Source organism: Mycena indigotica, assembly GCF_014461135.1.
Source record: "Mycena indigotica strain 171206Taipei chromosome Unknown Mind.scaff0013, whole genome shotgun sequence".
Classification (NCBI taxonomy): domain Eukaryota; kingdom Fungi; phylum Basidiomycota; class Agaricomycetes; order Agaricales; family Mycenaceae; genus Mycena; species Mycena indigotica.
The window spans coordinates 905169-920102 of record NW_023503012.1 but is presented as its reverse complement, the minus strand read 5'-3'; the positions used below and the strand labels follow the sequence as shown (position 1 = coordinate 920102).

The following is a 14934-nucleotide window of genomic DNA, read 5'->3' as shown; positions in this document are numbered from 1 at the left end:
GACTCGGACGGCGGCGAGGCCGGGCCGGGCGGCATCGCCGGGGACGTGGAGCACAAGCGCGCAAAGATGGAGCCGGCAGTCACGAGGGGAGCGTCAGCGTTTCCTCCTCGATAGCTGAGCTGAATGTTCCTTCTCCTGTTTTTCTTGTTCGTCCTTCTTCTCCTCCATTTCCTGTTTAACTCTGGCACCCTTAATTCACAAATGAAAACAACTTGATGGCCAATGCACTGAAGTCAATGGCGACTAGCTGATAGCCACGAGACATAGTAAGCCTAAGTTACATAAGTAGCTTGAGACCAGTCTGGCTGCCCTGGTACAACCCGGACCGGGAGCGGCGAGCCAGGTCCCGACGCCGCGCGCAATCACGAATCACGATCACGCAGCGCGGTGCACAGAATGGATAGTCCACGGGTGCGGTGTATTATTATCAGGCCGACGCGATGTTCCAAGGGATCGCCAGGCGATCAGCCACTCATCCAGTTCCTCCGCCGGCCTTGTGCAAGGGGGGCGCAAGATGCCTATCACGGCTATGGGGCAGGGGGGGGGGGGGTCCAGAGCCTAGAAAAAAAACTTTTGTGTTTGGTGTAGGGATGCTTCAAGAGGTACTTAGGAGGCCTTAGGAGGCCTTTCATATGTAGATCTTCCATGTTAAATGCCATTTTATACCTTTGAATGCAGTGAAACCCAGTTTTTTTGGTGAAGTGACTAAACTTGTCACAGTCTTTGATAGCATCAACATATCATCATGATGCAAGAAGCAATACAACTTTATATGAAAGTTCATTTAAAGGCATAGGAACATTATAATAGCCTAGTTACAATTTAATTTAATCACATTTTCCATTTTCAAGACCTCTATCGATCATTTTGATGCGATTTTGATCGCATCAGTCACGTTTTCGTGGGAGATCATTACTATATGAGGCAGGAGGGGGAGGGGGGGTCCAGTGGGCGCAAAAAAAAACTTTCAGCCCTATGTATGTAATTTCCACCTTGCGCCCCCCTTGGCCTTGTGACGCCGGCCCGTCGTGGCGCCTGATGAGACCGATGATCCTGATGATCAGCGCCACGTCACACGCCACACGTGGCAGATGGCGTTTTGCTTCCGCACCACCATCGCCGAGCTGCAGCCTGAGCGCGTGGATATCCGCGACCGCGGAGACGTGCGCCGCGCAGGGACCGGCGTTGACGACGAGGGTGGGTGTGTGCATGTCCGCGTCGCAACTCGTAACTGGGTAAGTAGGGGTAAGTATATGATGCTTCTTGTGCGCCATATATCTGCCCATCTGGGGGTCCCTAACGATGTGATCTGTGATGCGCGGCGGATCCCTCGCCGGCAGCGCGGCTCAGCCAGAGCTCTCCCGGATCCGGACAGGACTTCTGCGATCTCATCATGGTCGTCTTGCGACGACTTCAGGGGCTTGGCGCCTACTTGATACTACTTAGAGGGGAAGAGAGGCCGCGCTGCCTGCCCTGCCCTGCCCTGCCCTTCGCCCGATTGGAGGAAGAAGATGCCTGCACCGAATATCACTCTGCTGTGCGTGTGGTGTGTTGTCGCAGCGAGGGGGGCCGTGGAGCTGACGCTATCTTATCCAGCTTTGGGCCGATGCTCATCGGTTTGGTGCTCAACACACTGCTCTACGGCGTGCGTGTTCTTCCCAAGTGGCTCTTACCCCCGCAGGGTGCACAACCGCCGACAGATCATGGTCACCCAAATGCTCAAGTACTACCGGCGCTACCCCACGTACGTCCCGTCCCGCCCTTCCTTCCCCTCGCACCGCTGAATCCTCGCAGAGACCCCACATGGATACGCTTTTTTGTGCGTCGCGCCTTTTGTCCCTTCGCGTCCTAACACAGTGCAGATGCTCTACCTGCTGGTTATCGAGACGGCCGTCGTCGTCGTGGAGTGCGGGATCGTGTACCAGCCGCTGATCATCCAGTTCGGTGCGTTGGCCTCCGCCTTGTCTTGCGGAAGCTGAATGGCGCGAAAGGCACGATCGCGGCCGTGACCAAATTCCCTGTCCGTGCGTACTAGTCTTCCCGCCGTCGCCTTCCTGAGCGCGGGTTTAGTGCTGCCTGGTGGTCAGTCCCGTGCTTTCCGACGATTCTTTACAAACGATAAGTACCCCTAGATTCGCTCTTGATCGTGCGTTGTCGTCCGCCGTGATGTGAACGGCTGAGTCAACTATTTGCAGGCGCTCGTCTCCGGGCCGGTCCAGCTGTTCTCCGCCTGGCGGATAAAAGGCACTGTTTATCCGTCGCTTACCCGCATTCCACGCTGATCGTCCCCGGGCAGTCATCTCCCGGTCGTACGTCCTCCCGGTGATCATCAGCATCCTCGCGCTGGGGTCCTTCGGTGCGTTTCTGCCTCCCACCGTGGTGTTGCTGACAAACGGGCAGCGCTGGGGGTGACGACGTGCGTGCGCGTCATCGTGGCCGCCCGGTTCGTCAACTTCTCGATGCTCGAGCACACGACAGCTGCGTGGCTGATCACGACGTGCGTGTGCGACATTGTGCTCGCGGCGGGCATGGCGCGCGCGCTGGTGCGTGTTTATTCCGGAAACGGCGTGGGACTGATAGACGCCAGCTGTCGCGCAAGACGGGCTTTGCGCACGTGGACTCGCAGATTAATAGGATTGTCCGCCGTGCGTGCCTTTTCGCTGTGGACGTGTGGTTTAGCTGACGCAGACAGTGTCGATCGAGAGCGGGTCGATAACTGCGGCAGTCGCGATCCTCGACCTCGCGTTTGCACTCGGCTTCAAGGTGTGTCGTCTCCTCACATGTCTGCGTCGCTGACCTCGCTCCGCAGCACCGCGCTATGTAAGACGGTGCATCACTCAGTTCAACCCACTAATGCGATGCAGCAACTTCATCGTCGACTTCCCGCTCTCGACGCTGTACACGTGCTCCGTGCTCGCGCTGTCCGTCTTTCCCTTTGTCTCTTCCTCACTGACATTCTGCAGCATGAACTCGCGCCAGCCCGGCGAGCGCGGGCGCTCGGGCTCGCGGTCCGGGGACGCGGAGCGCGGGGCGGGGCGGAGCGTGAACGTGCTGTCGTCGTCGGGGCACGGCAGCTCCGGCACGCGCCCGCCGGCGCCGATGTCGTTCGCGCTGGGGAGCATGGGCGGCAGCGAGGGGAACATGAAGTACGTGCACGCGGAGGTGTACGATGGGAGGGGGAAGGCGGTATAGGCGTGGTCCGCGGGGATATAATATACCCGGAGGTCTTGTACAGGATAACTATTAGCTATATATGTGGCGCCTGGGGCGACAGTAGTGGTGGATACAGAGAGATATGCGGAGGTATTATGATGCAGAGTAAAATCAGGGAGGTGGAGATTAGATGAAACGGTGGTCGTGGCGATTAGGCTAGGTGCTAGGCGATAATTTTCGCGCAGGATAGGTCAAGTTGCTTCGCGTTTCACGCGCTTCAGGTCCCCCTGCCCGTCTTCGTCGTCGTCTGGGTCGTGGCGGCCCCGCTTGCGGTCTGGCGGTCCATCAGCGCTGCAACATATCCACGGGAAGAGCCACACACCGTTCCGCTCCGGCGGCCCGGCCATTCCCACGCGCGCCCGGGCCAGCTCCGCCTCCGCCCGGCCCGCCGCGCGCTGCGCACACATCGCCTCCACGCGCGCGCCGACGACCGCCGTGCGCGCCTCGTGCAGCGCGCACTCGAGCTCGCCGATGAGGCGCTCACGTGCGGCGAGCGCGGCCTGCAGCGCGCGCACGAGCGCGGCCTCGTGCGCGAGCTGGGTGCGGCACGTGTGCGCGTTGTGCAGCGCGGCGTGGAGCCCCGCGCGGAGGGCGTCCTCGGCGGCGGCGGCGCGTTGCAGTTGGTGCGCGAGGAACGGGAGCGACGGCGCGGGGAGCGCGTACTCGTGTGCGACCGGGGGCGGCGGCGGCGGCGGGGGCGGGGGCGGGGGTGTCGGGGAGCATCAGGAAGGGGGAGGCGAGGCGAGGAGATGCAGTGGGCGCTGATCGCGGGTCCGTCTTTATGTGTGCGCGAAGTTTCAGGCTCCCCCCACGGGCCCGTAAGTAAAGGCAAATGCGCCCAGTTCGGCGCGGATCAGCGGGTGGCGCGCGCCACGTGGCACTGCCGCGCCGGGCGCCTCCGGTCGCCGCATAAAAGTATCGCCGCCGCCGCAGCTAAGCAACGCGGCCAAGAGGCGTTCGCGAGCCTAGCCCAGCGCTGCAGCCCAGGCTCCGATCTACGTCCGGACGGGCTTGGGTTTCACCCTGCCCAGTGCCCACTGGCTCCCGCTCCAGCCCGCAGCAAAGAAAGGCTGCAGGCTGTTAGGACCGCGTCGCCGAGGGATCCGCGCTGGTGGGCCTTGGCAGCTCGAGATTGGCGCCGCCTCCCGCGCGGCGTGTACAGAACCCGGGCCGCCCCCCTTGGCTCAGGCCGCCCATGAAGTTTCAACGCATGGCGCAACTCCGCACCCACCTTGATACGAAAAAAAAGGTCAGGGAGAAAAGTACGGTGCTGGAGAGCCAAGATTCTTAACAATAACAAGCAACCGGGACGGCTCAGGCGGGTCCGGCATTAGCTCATAGTAGTAGTATAGTGCTAGCCATTATTATATTACGATTGATTATTATGCAATACTGACCTATTTCGATCAATTCAGCGGGCCTGTGACCCGTGACCGTTTGGCCTAAATGTTCAATTCGGCCGCAGGCCGAATTTCGCGTGACCTATTACCTGATTAGGAAATTCGGCGTGCCGCAGGCGCGGAAAATTTGAAAATCATCCTAATTGGGACACTTTGGGACCAAAAGATTTGGCTGTGACCCGTGACCCGCCGAAATATTTCGGCCAAAAAATCCCATGTGACCGTGACCGGCCTAATTGAAGGAAATGGGTCAGTATTATTGTTACTATTATTGTTACAATTATGATTGAATAAATAGGATATTATTTCCATATTTTATCATATTCCAATATGATTATATTATTATTGGGGCTTCAGCATAACCCAGAGGCCTGAGACCAAGGTCCTAGCAGGGGAGGATCTTGCCCCTTCAAGTCTCCACTGGCATATCCAGTCTTCTTTGTCAAAAAGAAGGATGGCAAGTCCGCTTCGTCCAGGACTATTGGGCTCTCATTGCGATGACCGTCAAAAACTGGTATCCCCTTCTGTTGATCAACAACCTCATCAACCAGCTCAAACTCGATGTTCATTGGGGCATCAACAATTGACAAGACGATATCAGAACTGTGTGAATAACAACAGGACTGGATTGAGTATGCTGTAGTATTTCAATCAATTCGGCCGGCCATTTTGCTGTAACACCTTTTGGGGAACCTGAAAATTCGGCCGAATTCACTGTGACAGCCTTCCTTATATGAAAGTTCAGCGCGCCGGAGGCGCGAAAATTTTGGAAAACTACCATATTTGGACACTTTAGAATTTCGCTGTGACCCGTGACCCGCCGAAATATTTCAGCAAAAAAGGCCCTGTGACCGTGACATGCCTAATTGATCGAAATACTACAGTATACCTGACAAGACGATATCTACATAGAGTCATAAGCATATGTAAGATAGAGGAAAGCATGTAAGTAACTCACCAGAACTGTGTGAATAACTGTAAGGGCAACCCCGGGGGCCTGAGATCAAGGTCCTAGCAGGGGAGGATCCAAAGAGAAGAAACTCTAAGGGTCCGCCTGCTAGGGAGCTGACTATATACTGCTTGTCCGTAGCTGCCGCTGTCGGGCACAGAAGGCTTGGGCGGCGTCGCAGGCGAGGTCCCAGGGCGACTGTCGGGAGGGCGTTGACGGATCGGTGATTGTGCAGGCGAGGGAGGGCCGGACCAGAGTCGGAACCGGAATCGGACCGGAATCGGACGCGTCTCCAGGCCGAAAGGGAGGTTGCCCTGACAATAACAACAGGACTGGAGAGACGACGAGCTAGACGACTTAGTATATATACTCAGGCTAGCTATGCTGACTACACTATGTTGACTACGATTTATAAGTACGATGAGTAAGTAAAGGTAGAGGATGACTGAGCGAGTATTGAGTCCTTACCAAGCGCATTGGTTATTACCAAGCGGTCATGTGCAAGTATGGTAAGCGGATATGACTTCAACTTCAACAACAATGTCCGGATCAAAGAAGTTGATGAGTGGAAAGTGGCCTTCTGGACTAACCAAGGCCTGTTTGAGCCCTTAGTGATGTATTTCGGCCTGAGAAACTCCCCTGCGACGTTCCCAGACAATGATGAATGACATTTTTCAGGACCTCATCCTTTCTGGAGATTGCCCATTCCGACCTTTGGCACCTGCTAAAAAACCACGCTCAACAGCCTTTCCATTCAATCGAAGTGAGTGCCCAATATCTGCCAACGAGAACTTCCCCGACTGAATTTATGGTATCGTAGGGATGGAATGGAATCTATTTTCAAACTTGCATGCTCAAAAGTCTCGGCCTACGGATCCAGGTTGGCCACGTTTGGCCTAAACTTTGCGACCGACCGATTCCAGCGCGCGATGACTTTGTCGTCTTGCATGATAATGGAATTCACGAAGTTTCTGTGGACTATTGTGGCTGCCGCCAGTCGACGGACACCTATCACGTCCAATTACTACGGGCTGGCCTGTATTCAGCAACGACAGAGATTCCGAGAACTTGTGCGACACTGCAATGTCTCGAGCGGTACCACAGCTTGACCCTACATGGGAAGATCACCGGCTGGGATTTCTATCGCTCGTTGGAGACACTCACAAATTCTGTGGGTGTCAAGCCCCCAGATCGTTATCAAAGATTCCTCCGAATCGTGGCGTGAATACCGCCACTTGTTATCTCTCAAGCGTGGAGGCCGTGGATACGATTCAAGAGGTGTGTTGGGTACAACACCAGGCGAACTTGCCATTCGCTGTCCTGCTTGCCCTCGTCCCGGCATCAACTTGCCTGATGACTGGCAGAATGCTCCCTCTACGCAAACGCGAGTTGATCATCGTGAAATCTTTCTCGAACTAATAAGCTCCCTTTTTAGTGGTCTATACGTCTTCTTTTTGGCCATGGATGCATGTTTTCGCCTGAAACAGCGGGCCATCTCCAACGAGATAAGGGATCCGGCTTTGAGCAACGGTTGGGCGTACATGGTTGAATGGGAGCCGTACAAGAAATATTTGCTTCAAGTCGGCGATCAGCAAGAGGTATGGTGTTGATTTCAGCACATTAACGATGAAGTCAGCTAACGATTTGAGTCAGATCAGTACGTGCACTGGACTGGCGGCTCTGGATTATGCAAATTCGAAATTTTCTCGGGGTTACAGTGTAACTGGGGTCGGCATGGGAGTTTGCGCTCGACACGAGTTCGTTCAGCCAACAGGTGTGGGAGATCTCCAAGCTGGCGAACGGTATTGCCGTTTTAGCACTTTCTCTCAACGAGCTAACTCCCTGTTTCAGGTTCGGGAATATGGACTATATTTTTGGGTGTATCTTGAGACACCTCCATCTGCTGCTCCGAAAACTCATATCCTATGACATCGCATGTCAATGGTGGAAGAACCTCTTTGAACGTCTTCGGAAATTACCCCCAATGCTTTGTCTTCTGCTGGTGCAAGAAGTTTTCATGAAGCTGTTCATCTTTGTCGTTCCAAAACTCCACATACTCGGCCATACGACAACTTGTCAACTGCTCTACTCTCTCAACTATACGCTGGGCGGAGGACAAACGGATGGAGAGGGGATTGAACGACCGTGGAGTATGATTGGGGGAGTAGCTGCTAGCACCAGAGTCAGCGGACCAGGTGCCAGAGCCGATACACTAGATGATCATTGGGGTTTTTGGAACTGGTCGAAGCTTTTGACTCTACGTCAGCCATTTCTTTCCTACTATTATACCTGCCTCATACTGACCTTCAGACATTAGCTTCCCTTCTGCGGCGACGTCTTGATACTGCTTTACACGAATTAAGTGTTCAGCAAGCGGCTTTTGACCGAATTCTTGCTCGATCAAGCCGAGCGTGTCCCTATTTGGAAAGCCATGGTGCATGAGTACAAAGCCGATGGTACAAAACCTAATCCTTATGAAAGCAAAGTCCAGGGTATGTTCTTCGACATTGAAATTAACAACTTGCTTATTCATATCCCTAGGGCTTACCGAGGCACAAGTGCGAGAACGATTGGAGGTAGAGGAGACGCAAGCTTCGACAGGCCGGCGACGTATTCACGAAATCAGCCCAGTCAACTTTGTGGTGGATTTACTCGAGGTCGAAAGCGAACAGTGAGTAGGAAGTCATGCTCATGATAACACTTTCTAAACTTGACTACAGACGTCGCGTCGCTGGGCTGGCCGAACTTAAAAAAAGCTAAATCAACCACCATGAAGATCAATCTTCGGCCCCTTCGACGAGCCCTCAACAAACGGATTCTCAAGGTCCGGCAGCTACAAGCTACCTATATTCCGGCTGCGTTGCAGAAGCTCAAGGAACTGGAGGTTGCGGAAGATTTGCTCCCTGAGAAGGTTCCCTTGCTACCCCCTTCAGCATTGACAAAGATGGAGCGAGAAAATGGGGGCTGTCTGGAGGGTCTGGTCGAGATTGAGCAGGGTATGCGTGAAGCTCAGTGTTGGGCCGCGCTTGTGGGATTGCGCAACCAATTGCTCGTCAAATACCGGCTCCTGCTGTACAAGGCCAACCACTCCCGAAATCAGACGATGAACACGCGTTCCAGATCGCTTGTCGCGCGGAACGAGAATAAGGTCCTCTTCTTCTCTCAAAAATACCAGGCTGCATGGCTGGCGTTGGTTCTCATTGCGGGTGGGATAGAATCAAATGTGGGGTGGCGGAGGCTGCGCAAGGAAGACATCAGGTGTCTCGAGGATTCAGAGGAGCTTGTCAAGAAGCAAGTCAGAGGCGAAAGAGCCGAGGCCCGTCGTGCCTGGGACGAGAAAGAAATGCGTGGAGCTGGCATCATTCCGTTGAATATCCATCGTGTGCAAAACGACAAAGAATCGGATGAAGATGATGAATTGGTGTCGATTTCAGCACCTTCAAAAAAAAGTTCTCAACCAAGAATATGCGGGCTCCTAGAGGCACTGCGATTCTGTCTGGTGAGAGTCGGAGGGTTATCTCTTGGATCTGGACGACTGCTGGTATGACAGGCTCGGATATAGAGGTGGAAGAAGGTAAAGCTTTAGTTCCATTCTTTCACTTTAAGTCTGAATCATTATAGCTCTCCAAATTGAATGGGTGAAAGCATACGCGCGAGTGCGACGATGGAACAAGGAGGTCATGCTGTTGCGGGAAGAATGGCGTCGATTGCCCGAGTCATTTGCTCACGAGGAGCGGGTATGGAAGAAGAGGGCCACTAGCGTTCCTGTCGGGTCGATTCCTACTGCAGATGCAGAAGGAATGATTGTGTATGCCCTCAAGCACGTGGACATGTACTACGACCTGGCTCGAAGGGCAGAGGTTATACGAACGCAGCCCAAGCTCGGGAAAGGCGTGCGGCGCCCAACACAGCGGGAGGGGCGGCCAATCGGACTACCTGCTGAAAGCCCGGCGCTATCGGAAGTAGAGGATGCGGAAGTTGATGGCATCATTGAGCGGGATGAAAGCGACGACCAAGGGAATATAAGCGATGAGGAGCTGTTACTTACGGGCAAGATTGACGACTGGTAGCGTATCAAATGTACCAAAAAATTTCATCAATTTTTCATCAATTTTTGATGGATTTCCATCACGATTGAATATTTTCGTGGAAAGGTCCGGGACGGCATGCGCCAGCAGGATCGGCAGTGTTCGGCGATGTCCGGCGCGATGATGTGAGGATGAAAACCTAATGATTGCATCAATCGGTGCATTTTCCGGGCTGCCGCAGGGTACTATATATGGTTGCCCACATCTTTTGCAATGGTGTCCCGGGCCTCAGCCCACATCTTTTGCATAGAAGGTGGCATATGGGGTGGCCGAAGGACCCGATGGGGGAGAACGTTGCGACCCCGACCCAGGCCGAGTACCCCCAGGAACGGGGCCCGAGCGACCGGCCTGGCGACGATCCGCGTCGGCCCTCTGCTCCCACAAGCCGAGCCGGGTCGATCCCGAGTCATCAACGGCACCGAAGACACTCCTCACCCGAGTATACAGCTCCACCATTTGAGCAGCGGAGAACCGATGACCCAGGTAATCCATTAGTTCGAAATCCGCTGGCTGCATCAGCATGCGAGTTTCGGACCGGATCGACCGCAAAACGCCGAGGGATAGAGGGTTATCCTGGGGCCGAGTGAGCAACTGGTGCAGAAGCGTCACCCCCACGGCGGAGAACCGGCACGATTGGGCCACTCCGGGTCGTCCAACAATCGGTGCGCCTCGGTGGTGGCCCGAACCGGCGACGGCTCGCCGAACCAGAGCAGTACATCCGGGTAATTCTCCGGGCGGAAAGGCATGTCGCCCATTGTCGAGGGGACCGCACGACCCGAACTGGCCCCCACCTCGGGGCGGCCCGCGTCTCTACGCGGCCCAGTAGGGCCGGGCAGGAGTAATCGGGACGGAACGGGGAGGCACGGGAGATCGTGTGCGAGGAGGTGGCACTGGCCGATGGATCGGGGAGGCCGACCGCCGAGGAGAAGGGGAGCAGGAACGCCGACGCGCGGGCCCGGTCCGGGGACCCCGTGACAAAGCCCGGGGACGCCGCGGAGACGGGTGACGACCCGCATGTCGGTTCCGGACGTTGGGGCGAGTAGAGTGGCCCCGGTCTTCCGAACGACGCCGATGTTGCGCCCGAAGGGTGTTGGAACGGGGCAGAAAGCGGAAGCAGAAACGCCGGTGGAGGAAATTCTCCGACACCACTTGGAGGTCCACGAACCACGAGTCTATCTCTAACAAGGCATATACACCCTCCTCGTCCGTACACTCCCAAAACTCGAAATGCCACGGTGACCCGCGCAACTTGGCCTTGTAAGCGGCCACAAAATGGGCCCCACGAATTGCAATGACAGTGCGAGCGACTGCACCAGTCGCAAGCACACCGAACGTTGGCCGGGAGCTTGGAGGCGAGGTCGCCGGGCTGGCCCCAGCACCTGCTAAGCCCAATTATCTACTCTAATTAGAATGAAGAGCCCACTGGGGTCTTCATTCTAATTAGAAGGGAACATATGAAAATGCCTATGCTACAGTAAAGCTCACAATAAATCTTCTATAACTGCAATAACTCCACAGCATAAGATGATACTGAACCTAAGTGTCTATGCTGCAACTATTATGCCTATGCTATATTTACTACAAGACAAGAAGCCTTAAGCTGCAACTAGAGTACTTATGCCGCAAGAAAACTGCAATGATTTCTAGCTATATGACATAGTAACTTCTAAGTCAGTGGCTGCTACATATGCTGCAGTAAGTCCTAGACATTTACTCAAGTATGTAAGTCCAGCTCTATCTAATCGTAAACTACCTGAAAAGGAAATTCCTAATCGTCAGTAAAATTTCAGCACCTATGCAGGCCAATACCTACCAGCCTTTTTCTTTCTACGGGACATCAGGACTGGACGCGGGCGTAGTCGTGGGGGACGACCATCTGAAGCTCTGTCTCCGCCTCTGCTGCTGCTGCCACCATCATGCGCTGGTCCAGTCCGTCCAGAGGTGTGTGTTGTTGCTCGTTCTCCATATAGCACTCAGGCTAACAGCTCGGAACTCACAGTGCACCTGACAGTGATGTTCATAAGGCTTAAGGCCTTAAGTCATAAGCCCTTACATAAGGGCTTACATTAAGGCTTAATTGGTACTTGCCTTAAGGGCTTAATGTCACATGTCACATCACACAAACTATTTTAAGACAACTGAGATGCCTTACTATGGTGAACTGACTAGCGACGGGTCAACCAGGCTGTTGACTGGGCCAAGACTTGGCTGAGGCATGGATAGTCAGTGCCCAAGGATACCACTGTCTTTCAGTGCAATCATAATGCGCTACAACCTGGGTAAATATCAGTTGTCTCGCTTCTCAGTACTTACCTTAAATAGAAGCCAAAAGTATCATCTTAGATTCAGCCCGCTAATGGATCAAATGGGATGATAATTTGATAGTTCCAGCTCGTATGTGGGGAGGGGAGAGCATGATGTCAACCTAATTGTGGTAGATTATTAGCTGTAGCTGCAGAGGGCTGTCTGAAAAAATTCCTTTTTAGGCAATTAAGTGCTTAAGCCCTATGGCTTATTTAAGGGCTTAAGGCTTACTTAAGACTTAATCGATTTTAGAGCCCCAAATTAAGGGCTTATGAATATCACTGGCACCTGACCTTGGCGTCCCTTCCCTTGTTGATCCGCCGGCAGGCAAGCGAGCAAATGCTCCTGGCAACCACTGACACCACTGCTTGCCCAACGCCGCAGCTGGGAATGCAGGATACCTAACTCCATCAGTCGCCAGCGTTCCGGCACCCCCATGACACGAATTCCATCCAAAAATGAATGTGTGCCAAGCGCGGACGTTTGCAAGGTCAAAAAGGAGATCTGCTATAGTTAAGTTCAACTATCGAGACTTGCCGCGGGTTTGAACCACCAGTGGCTGGCCCCGATTTGAGCCTCGACCCACAGCAGGCCTGGAGGAGCATGTCTTTCCATTGTCCTTCAACCACCCACTGGCCCAACCCAAGAGACTGCTCTTTTCAGCCCGAGCAGAGGCACGGACTCCAGGGCATCGCGGACAATGAGCAGCCAGCAACAATGCGGGCACCGGGTCAGGGTTCGCTGATCAAATGGCCATAATGCCTCTGACTGTGCTCTTTTCTCTTTCCCTCGCAGCACCGCGCTCATTATTCCCAGAGCTGTCATGAAGCTTCGTTATTGGTAGCTTACCAGAGGTCCCCCAACAGCATATCAAATGTACCTTTTCCCTCGCCCAAACCCTCACCAAACACTAACCAACCCTACCTAAACACAAACCAACCTAACCTAACCCTAACCGAACCCTAACCAAGTAAAAAAACAGTATATTTTGAGTCTCACAGTTCTTGACAGCATCAGCAATCACCAGCCGAGAAGCTTCATGACATCTTGGGAGATTGTCAGTCGTGATGCATCACTTCCCCGGCCTCTGGTGTCGCTCCTTAGGCCCAGTGAGAACGCGGGGGCGCCAAATGGGATGGAATGGGGTGGAATGGACTCTATGCATTCGGTCCCCATCAATAAAAAGTTGCACCTGTTAATCCCAATTATCCCTTCTAATTAGAATGGACAGCGTGCTTGGGTGCCCATTCTAATTAGAAGAGATGTCTCAAAACTCCCTATGCTGCAATAAAGGGGCAATAAAACTGCAATATTTCTGAGGCCCCAGGCTCTAAGTCATTTCTTGTCCTATCGCACAAGGTCAGTGTGACATTTGTGACACAGCTGATACTTAAGGCTAGTAACTTGATGATAATCTATCACCTATAGTTTCCACATATCCTACCAAGCCCATACACTCTGTTATGTAATGTGATATGAGGTCACAAGTATGACATAGTTCCCAGAAAGGAAATTTTTGCAGTTGAACAGCAGCATGATCAGAGAATGTCACAGATCGTCACAAATCAAAGTTGTACATTTTTACTATATATGCAATTTTCATTAAGTGAGCTATGGTTATAGCTTAATAACTGTATTAAAACTGTTCAATCACTGACTAATATATTCCTGATGGGCCTCTATCTCCATGGGTTACTAGCCTATTGAGTAGGTTGATACCCCTTTCTATCTAGTTGCACTAACTCAAAGATTTCAGTAACCATGGGAGAAGTAACAAACTAATTGGTAATGGGATGATTTTTTTGCTTCATTCATGCCCACTGCTGAGATCATGATTCCCAACCTTTATGCACTAACATTTGATGGCCTGGAATGGCCCACACATGAGTTAGTATTTGCTTTCTGAATCTTTGGGCCGTATCTAATTTAAATCTGTGCAGGAGAGACATTGCCAGGAGTTGGTGGGTACGCTAAGCTGGGGAGTTTAAACTCCTTGGTGTAGATCTGCTAGGACTTGATAATAGTGTTGAAATGTGGACCGCGTCGCGTTGTTCGCTGGTCACTGCCCAGCCATAGCCCCTATGTAGGGTATATATAACCTGTGTATAGCCTCCTATGAACCCAGATTCTTCCCGTCATCTCCTGCCCCAACTTGGCTGTCCCGAGCGAGTCTCCCCGAGCTGTCCTGTTCCAACAGGTTATGGGCCCCGAAAGCCTCGATAACCCTGCCTGCGCCGCTCCTGTAACCCCCGCCACTAGTCACCGGCCCTTGTACCCCGCCATTGCTGGAGCCCCTGATGGCAATGGCTTCGATGACCTCTATCCCGGCCCGAGTATGTCTCGGCCTACTGCGCTGCCACGCCACCCGCAAGCCCTGTATTCCCCCCCGGCCTCGTTGGCTATCTCCCGCGTAACCCCGCGTTCGGGCAGCCGCCTCACCGTCCCTGTTGCCGTCCCTAGCCAATGGACCCTGACCTGCCCATCCCCGGCCATTGTTTCACCTGCCAATCATACGCCGTCTGATCGCTCTTGGACCCCCGATACCCCGCTCGAACCCGGTAATGCTGCAAGGCACCCCCCGGAACCCGGATCTTTCGGCCGGACCTCTCCGGCACCGGTAGCGCCGCAAGTCCCCGTCTTGGAATTGTTTCCCCCTGTACCCATCGACCCGCCGAGGGATTGCGATGGGCCCTGTACCCGAACTGACCACTGCGGATGCGCCGAGCATGCCGTACGTCCCGACCGACTCGAAAGCGACTGGAGTTCGCATATGGCACCGGATATGATAAATCTCTCGATGGACTGGAATCGAACCCTCGCTTTGCTCCCGGCCCCGCCGTCAACTTGGTATACTGCAGTCCTGGGTGGTGGAGCTTTGCATCAGTGGGAGCTGAGTATGCATGTGGAATATGAGGAGCTCACAGCGCGTCGCGCTCAGTGGGAGTGTTGAAATGTGGACCGCGTCGCGTTGTTCGCTGGT

At 53.9% G+C, this 14934-nt stretch overlaps 2 protein-coding genes across 2 annotated transcripts; both read left to right on the top strand.

Annotated features, from left to right (window-relative positions):
* Positions 1-1511: 1511 nt before the first annotated feature.
* Positions 1512-3192, top strand: MIND_01269200 (uncharacterized protein; the record flags this gene model as incomplete). The annotated part of the gene is made up of 14 exons (XM_037369170.1): positions 1512-1546; positions 1597-1744; positions 1795-1819; positions 1863-1944; positions 1992-2028; positions 2071-2146; positions 2196-2249; positions 2297-2356; positions 2401-2543; positions 2588-2645; positions 2693-2763; positions 2810-2820; positions 2865-2921; positions 2964-3192. The coding sequence occupies 14 exons, from the start codon at positions 1512-1514 to the stop codon at positions 3190-3192; spliced, it is 1086 nt and encodes a 361-aa protein (XP_037214376.1).
* Positions 3193-7022: 3830 nt separating this feature from the next.
* On the top strand, positions 7023-9632 carry MIND_01269100 (CxC2 domain-containing protein; the record flags this gene model as incomplete). Its single annotated transcript, XM_037369169.1, has 9 exons — positions 7023-7160; positions 7216-7364; positions 7414-7757; positions 7926-8054; positions 8104-8120; positions 8164-8233; positions 8283-8985; positions 9042-9136; positions 9184-9632. The coding sequence occupies 9 exons, from the start codon at positions 7023-7025 to the stop codon at positions 9630-9632; spliced, it is 2094 nt and encodes a 697-aa protein (XP_037214375.1).
* Positions 9633-14934: the final 5302 nt, after the last annotated feature.